Source organism: Arvicanthis niloticus, chromosome 5, assembly GCF_011762505.2.
Source record: "Arvicanthis niloticus isolate mArvNil1 chromosome 5, mArvNil1.pat.X, whole genome shotgun sequence".
Lineage (NCBI taxonomy): Eukaryota > Metazoa > Chordata > Mammalia > Rodentia > Muridae > Arvicanthis > Arvicanthis niloticus.
Window position 1 is genome coordinate 18,804,096 of NC_047662.1, and position 8,191 is coordinate 18,812,286.

At 48.2% G+C, this 8,191-nt stretch overlaps 1 protein-coding gene across 1 annotated transcript; it reads left to right on the top strand.

The window, feature by feature from the left end:
* Positions 1-1,599: 1,599 nt before the first annotated feature.
* Positions 1,600-5,596, top strand: Rpl11 (ribosomal protein L11). Its single transcript, XM_034501546.2, has 6 exons — positions 1,600-1,681; positions 2,253-2,403; positions 3,204-3,310; positions 3,595-3,726; positions 5,154-5,264; positions 5,529-5,596. Exons 1-6 carry the CDS (start codon positions 1,676-1,678, stop codon positions 5,556-5,558), a joined length of 537 nt encoding a protein of 178 aa, XP_034357437.1. The 5' UTR covers positions 1,600-1,675; the 3' UTR covers positions 5,559-5,596.
* The last annotated feature ends 2,595 nt before the right edge of the window (positions 5,597-8,191 follow it).

Sequence of the window (8,191 nt, forward strand, 5' to 3'; positions counted from 1 at the left end):
CAAAGGAGAAGCCTTTTTTCTTTGCTCTCCTCATACCCCAGCTTTCCAGAAGAACATGGAAATTCTGGGGGGCTTCTGTCTCCCCTGCATAGGTTAGAGAAGAGTCTTAGGGGCAGCAGAAGGGAGAGGATAGGTCCTTTTTTCTACCAAAGGCACGTGTGTTCTTTGCCCATGCACTGGCTGGCTCAAGGAAAGCCTGTGTCTGCCTGGGATGTGGAGCCTGGTGGTCTTCATCCTTGAGTTCAGCTGCTGAGGATTCAATGTAACCCTGCAAGGGGGGCGTGTCCTATAGTCTGTAACTGATGCTCTTGTCTCAGATGCATCTATAAACCATTGTAAGATGTCTCCTCTCCCCTCTCTCTCTCTCTCTCTCTCTCTCTCTCTCTCTCTCTCTCTCTGTCACACACACACACACACACACACACACACACACACACACCCCTCTGATGTCCTTTCTCTTTTTAGTTAGCATGTCTAATACTTCTTTTGGGAAGTCGGTGTTACTTGGATGTTGTAGGCGTGTATTATTAATAAAAGTAACAACTTACACATCTCATTGAATTTTCACAGTAACCCATGACACAGAGCTACCTGTTTTACACAAGGGGAAAGAAAACAGACTGAAATAATTTTAAATAGTAACTAGCTAGTTGAATCAAAACCACACCTGCCTGTATTCACAGCTCAGGACTCTATTTTCGAAATTTATTTTTTATTTATTAGTTCCTCTAGATGAAAGTTTTTCCTGCACATATGTCCTTGCAAGTGTATGCTTGGTGTCCTCAGAAGGAAGACAAAGGCATCAGACTGCAACAGCTGATTTAAGCCACTACTCTGACTTGTATAACTTCTATGTTAACATTGTTACAAAATAAATGCCCTAGAATCTGTAGAGTTTATTTTTATCTTTTTACTTATTTTATGTAAATGAGTGCTCTATTTGCATGTACACCTGCATGCTAGAAGGCATCAGTTTAGTTGATTGTGAGCCACCATGTGGTTGCTGAGACTTGAACTCAGGACCTCTGGAAGAATTGTCTGTCAGTGCTCTTAATTATCATGTCATCTCTCCAGCCTCAGCTTATTTTTAAAATTTTGCTTTTTTTTTGTATGTGTGTGTGTGTGTGTATGTATGGGTGGTTTGTGTGTGTGTGTGTGTGTGTGTGTGTGTGTGTGTATGGGTGGTTTGCGTGCAAGCACATATGGCCTGGTGCCTGTAGATGCCAGAAGAGCGATATGCCTCTCTGGAACTGGAGTCATAAGCAGTCTTGAAATATCGTGTACATGTTGAGAACTCTGCAAACCAAGGTCCACTTCAAGTACAACCATATTCTGAACTGTTAAGCTTTCTCTCTAAGTCCATTGCTCTACTGATTTAATGGACGTTGGGCAGTGACATCACTCAAGAACCACCAGGTTCTGAGTCTGTTCTCGGAGTCATGGACTCAAGAACATACCTATCTACCTGGTTTTCAAAAGCATCAGACCACCCAAGACCTGGTCTTTTGCCCGAGATGACTGTAGTTTCGAGGACAGTCCACTAGAGGAGGCAGCGCCACGACGGCCGTGCCTCTCTTTCCCACTCACCTCGTTTGTCAGCTTAGGAGAAAAGCCCGCCTCCTGACCCATAAGGCCACGGGACCGGAAGTCGCACTCTCTCTTCCTGTTCTCCACCATGGCGGTGAGTAGGCGAGAGTTGGCTTTGCTTCTCTTTCATCCGTCTCCATCCGCGGCCGGCAGAGCCCACGAGGGCTGTTTCGCCGGTGGCTGGAGGAGGACGGAGCCCGCCATGCTGGTGGCATTAAGCCCGGCAGGGCTGTGCGGGCGCAGGGCTCGCCCGTCACGTCGCCGCCCATCCTAGGAATGGGGCTCAGGTCAGCGGCCCCGAGGGCCCAGACGCGGGGTCCGGGGGCTGCCGGGAGTGCGAGCGGAACGTGCCGAGTTCCATGGCGGGTCCCTGCTCAGGACTGGTGCTAGCTTGCAGACGACTCGGGGAGGGAGCATGTTGGCGCGGACCCGTGTTTCCTGTAGTTTCTCGTGTTAGGGTCACACTGCATTCTCTCCCGTAAGATCGGCTTTCTGTAAGCTCTAGTCTCTTGTCACCCTACGTGTTGACCCCCTTAGGGTTCATTCAGGTCTCAAGCACTGAGACCTCTTTAGTCCCGGGGGTTTACACAGAACCCTAGAGATGAGAGTGGAGACGACAGTGGCTTCTCGGTGGGGTGTTGACGGCTGTGGTACTGTTCCTGCAGCAAGATCAAGGTGAAAAGGAGAACCCCATGCGGGAACTTCGCATCCGCAAGCTCTGCCTCAATATCTGTGTCGGGGAGAGCGGAGACAGACTGACCCGGGCAGCCAAGGTGTTGGAGCAACTCACAGGCCAGACCCCTGTGTTCTCCAAAGGTGAGTGAGGATGGGCTGTAAAGAGTGAGCAGGTGTGTAGTGTGTTTGTATATGGCTACTCTATCTGCAGTGTATGCCTACATGAGGGAAGAGGCCTTGAGATCCTGTTACAGATGGTTGTGAACCACCATGTGGATGCTGGGACTTGAACTCAGCACCTCTTAACCACTGAGCCATCTCTGCAGCCCCCCCACCCCCATCAATGCTTCTGCCTCAGCTTCCTTAAAATGAATTGGGATTCCCTTGTTTGGCCACATGGGAGGGGTTACTGTGCTTGAAACATGCAGTCTGTTGCCAGTGTGATTGTGGGTGGTCTGTGGTTGGGATTGGATACTGTTTCTTAGTTCCTGTGAGCTTAGGCTGGTTGGGGGAAGACATCTGTGTAGTGGGGATACCAGTGCAGTCAGTTTTTGGACTGACTAAAATCCCAGTGTGTCCCTTCTACACCCTGTACTGGGTATTGAATGCAGGTTCATTAGAGCAATATATAATCTGCTGGGTCTGGTAGCCTACAACTCTAACCCCAAGACCTGGGCTGAAACAGGAGGATTGCTGCCAGTTCAAGCCTAGCCTGGACTACATTTGAAATTCTGTCTCAAAAACATAACAGTCCTTCTAACCTGTGTCTCTGGCTTAACTATGGCGATAAACTCTGGGGCTTGTGATGTTTCAGGCTCTTAGTTGCTGAAGTACAGCTGGCTAAGTTAGAAGCTGAAAGCTGTTTTCTGTGTTGTGGATGAAGCTGATTGACATGACAATGGAAGTGCCACCTTACCTGTCTCTGTGTCCCCACACTGCAGCTAGGTACACTGTCAGGTCCTTTGGCATCCGGAGAAATGAGAAGATTGCTGTTCACTGCACAGTCCGAGGAGCCAAGGCAGAGGAGATTCTGGAGAAAGGCCTGAAGGTGAGGCAGGAGGGGTGGAGTCAGCCGCAGTGTCGAGATGGGTTATACACATACAGTGCTGAACTCTGTCTGCCTTGGGGGCTTAAAGATGACTATTCTTGGATTTCTGTTCTCGGGATTTTCTCTGCCCTTGGAAGTAGGGCAGATGGAATTTGTAGCTGAGAGATGACTTGGTTTACGATACAGGTAGCCTGTGAGCAGAGTTTTGGTTTTGCTCTGGGCATACTGTGTGTTGGGCAGCTTGAACAGAATGAATAACATGGTTGCTGCCTGTGTCTCCTCAGGTGAGGGAGTACGAGCTGCGAAAAAATAACTTCTCAGATACTGGAAACTTTGGTTTTGGAATTCAGGAACACATTGACCTGGGCATCAAATATGACCCAAGCATTGGTATCTACGGCCTGGACTTCTATGTGGTATGTGGACTTCTCATTCCCAGGCTGCCTGTGGGGAGAGGGTCTTGCTGCTCCTCTGTCGTCCGCACATGCTGCCTTGTTGTTGGGATGGAGCGCTGGGTCGAGGTCTGCCTGTGTGTCCCCCTTAGAAAAGGGTCTATGGTAGCCAGTGTAGAGCTCAGCACCACACAGGGTGGATGGTTTCCTGCTGTTGCGGGGCTCTCTGCATGATCTGTGCTGCCTTTGCCACTGGCATTGGCTGCCCTGTCTCTGCTCATCCCCTTAGTCTGAGGGACACAAGCATTCTGTGGGGATGCAGACTGTGCTCAAATGGAGATTTTGTTTTTTCGAGACAGGGTTTCTCTGTGTAACCCTGGCTGTCCTGGAACTCACTCTGTAGTCCAGGCTGGCCTAGAAACTCAGAAATCCACCTGCTTCTGCCTCTGAAGTGCTGGAATTAAAGGCATGCAGCCACTGCTGCCCGGCATTCTTTTTTAGGTTTATTTATTTGAGTTCACTGTCGCTCTTCAGACACACCAGAAGAGAGCATCAGATCCCATTACAGATGGTTGTGAGCCACCATGTGGTTGCTGGGAATTGAACTCAGGACCTCAGGAAGAGCAGTCCGTGCTCTTAACTGCTGAGCCATCTCCCCAGCCCTCGAATGGGGATTTTCATGTGGGCATGACTGTTACCATAGTGCTTTTCTTTGTGAGAATAAATAGCCAGAGGTAAAAGTGAGCCCTTAGACTGAGAGTTGGACCTGGACAGAGGTACAGGTGAGAACTCGGTTAGAGCAGCAGAGCTCTGGGAAGTCCTTCTGAACCAAGGGGTGAATATGCTTCTTTGTGCTTTGGGCGCCTTAAATTTTTCCACATTGCACATGTAGGTTTTTGTTTTGAGGCAGGGTCCTTGGTTTGTAGCCCAAGCTGGCCTTTAACTCCCTGCATGTATGTCTGCTCCATGTGTGTCTGGTGCCTATGGAGGCCAAAAGAGGTCAAGGGAGTCAGATCCCTCTTGAGACTAAAGCTACAAGGATAGAAGCCAGTTGGGGAAGGAGCCTGTGGGGCACGTGTGTAGTGCTTGGTGTGTTGTCTGGGTAGCTATTGACAGTTCAACTGTCCAACTGAGGTACTAGTATTGCTTCAGAATCCACTAAGTTTCTTTTTTGTTTGTTTGTTTGTTTGTTTGTTTGAGACAGGGTTTCTCTGTGTAGCCCTGGCTGTCCTGGAACTCACTCTGTAGAACAGGCTGCCCTCGAACTCAGAAATCTGCCTGCCTCTGCCTCCCAAGTGCTGGGATTAAAGGCGTGCGCCACCACTGCCCGGCATCAGAATCCACTAAGTTTCTAGATGACTTGAATATCATTCTCTAATGCTTGAGTCTTGTCTGTCCACTGTTGACCCCACCCTAAGCTGTTGAGGTGACTGTTGGTTATTCTGGCACAGGTGCTGGGTAGGCCAGGTTTCAGCATCGCAGACAAGAAGCGCAGAACAGGCTGCATTGGGGCCAAACACAGAATCAGCAAAGAGGAGGCCATGCGCTGGTTCCAGCAGAAGGTAAAGCTGAGTATCCCAAGTGAACTGGTGGTCTGTGGTGTTGGTGACTGGTGTTGGGATGGGAGCTCTGAAATACAATGCTATTTGGTGGGTAGCCTGTGTAAAGATGGACTATTTGGGCACTTTGGTAAGTGGCTCCCAGGGTTGGTGGTTGAGAAGGTCTTTAGTGTGGGTATCTGGAATTGGAATTCTCAAACATGAGTCTTTGCTGCAGTTCTTGCTGTTGACGCTTGTTCTGAAAACATAAAATTTCTTCTCTTTCAGTATGATGGGATCATCCTTCCTGGAAAATAAATTTTATCCAAAGAAACAATAAAATTTTCTCAGAAATGCATGTTGTGTGTTTGTGAAAGGAGTCTGGCCACATTCAAATCCTGGGACCCCAAGCACTTAAAGCCTCGATGAGAATTGCTGGTTGCAGCAGCCCACGTCCCGGACCCGAGTGTTTCCGCAGCTAAGAGCTGAGCTGAGCATTGTGTTCCAGTGCCCTGTGGTGGGTGGGCTGTGTGGTGCAGGGGGACAGTTTAAATGGGTTTTGAGACATAGTGGGTTGGGTAGGGTTTGGATTTGGTTGTAATTAAAGACTGAGTCAGTGCCCTGTGTCCCTGTCCCAGTAGGTGTCCCTTGTTTGATTTGGTGTGTGGAGCTAAAGACTGTATTTTGGCTTTGTTTATACTTGAGTTGCATTTAGAATGAGATGGCTTGTTAAAAAGTCACTGGCAAATTGTCTGGTCAGTCCTCCCTTGATTAGCTATGGTAACCTGGAGCAAATCTGTCCCCTCTTTCATGGAAACAATCATCAGACCACTACTAGGCGTGTGTGTGTGTGTGTTTTGTACATGGAATCTTGCCAGCCAGCCAGCCTAGCTCAACAGCACCAGGTCCTAGTGTCACGTTCTATCAGAAACAAGGCTGCTGGCTCCCATGGAACAAACACAAACCACCATTTGTTTAACTCTTTCCGTTTGTGTCTTCAATGTTGTTGAAGAAGGTCTTTATCTCTGGCTGTCCTAGAACTCCAGGTCTGTGTCTGGTCACACCAGGACACAGAATTCTAACACTGCCTCCTAAGCCCTCTGCTCAGGTTAAAGGCACACAGGGTCATGCCTGACACTTAAATTATCATTAGTGTGTATGTGTGCATGAGTGTTTTGCATGTAGGCCTGTACTTGCTACCAGTGGAGGCCAGAATAAGGCAGGTGACATCTGACAAACGTATCCACAACTAGGGTTGTTCATTGACTGCCACATGGAGGTTGGGAATCAAGCCTGTCACAAGAATAGCTGGTGTTCTTACCTACTGAGTCACCCCTCCAGCCTCTTGTTTGCTGACTGAGATCTCAGTAAGTGAGCGAAGTTTGTTTTTAAGACACCATTAACTTTTCCTATTTCCTCAATCCCCAAGCCAGGGTCTCTTGTCAACTAGAATAGCCTGGAACTAGCTGTGTGACTGGCCTCCACCTCCTGGATGCTGGAATCTGAGTGTGCCACCACACCCAGTTCACAGTGCCAAGCCAGCAGTCAGCCAGAACTACAGCCATGGCCTCACAGCTACTCTGAATTAGGTAATTGTAACTTGAGCAAGCATGCTCAAAACAGCTAAGCTAGCTGGGAGCCTGTACTGTACAGAAGGCACACAGTAAATTTAAACATTCCAGAGGCTAGGGTGTGTAAAGTCCCTCTATTTCCAATGGTTCTCAACATGTTGGTCACCACCCCTTCATAGAGGCCATGTATCCTGCATGTCAGATACTTTTATTTCATAACTGGCAAAATTACAGTTACAAAACTAATTGGAATATATGATTGGTAATCAGCACAACATAAGCAGGTTGACATTAGAAAGGCTGACAGAAGCTGGGCAGTGGTGGCTCATGCCTTTAATCCCAGCACTTGGGAGGCAGAGGCAGGTGGATTTCTGAGAAACCCTGTCAGCCACCGCTATCATTAGACTTGGTATAGAAGGGAGGGTTGGTGTAGGCCTTGGCGGCCAGAAACTTACTATACATTAGTCGGCATTTGAACTAGGGATCAAATGACAGTTGGGGGTGTTTTGTTTTTCAAGATAGTTTTTCTGTAGACAGGCTGGCCTTGAACTGCCTTCCTACATTGGATACTACTGTATTGTATGCAATTGGGATGGCTTTACCATTTGTTATGTTTTATTAGGCTGCAGAGGATGAGTGTTTGGCATCTGACAAGTGCTAGGATTGAATGAGAGTCCTGGCAGAACAAGTGGTTTTGGGTTTTTTTGTTTTTTTTTTTTTGAGACAGGGTTTCCCTGTGTAGTCCTGGCTGTCCTGGAGCTCACTCTGTAGACCAGGCTGGCCTCGAACTCAGAAATCCACCTGCCTCTGCCTCCCAAGTGCTGGGATTAAAAGTGTGCACCACCACTGCCCTGCAGTGGTTTTTGTTTGTTTGTTTTGTTTTTTGTTTGTTTTTGTATGTATGTGAGTACACCATCACTGACTTCAGACACACCAGAAGAGGGCATCAAACCCCATTTCAGATGGTTGTGAGCCACCATGTGGTTGCTGGGGATTGAACTCAGGACCTCTGGAAGAGCAATCAGTGCTCTTAACCCCTGAGCCATCCAAGTTTAAGCTGACTACTAAGATTGTAGTAACTGCCTGGTTTTCTGACTTGGCGACTGAGTCAGTGTTGGGAGTTAGGAGGTGAAACTAGATTTCAGTCCTGCCTCAGCTATCAGTGTGATACTGAAGAGGTCATGGCCCATCCAGGAGAGAGACTGGACAGTAAGTAGACAGACGTGGTCTCCTGGGAGTTTGCAGACCAGCATGCAGTTCTGTCCACATCCTGATGCTGGAGCAGTGTGGGAGAGTGAGTACACGTGGCTAATAAACTAAGTTTGGTGACTTTGTAGTGTTGTTATTTTCTCCAGCTGAGTCATGAAAGTTTGATAACTG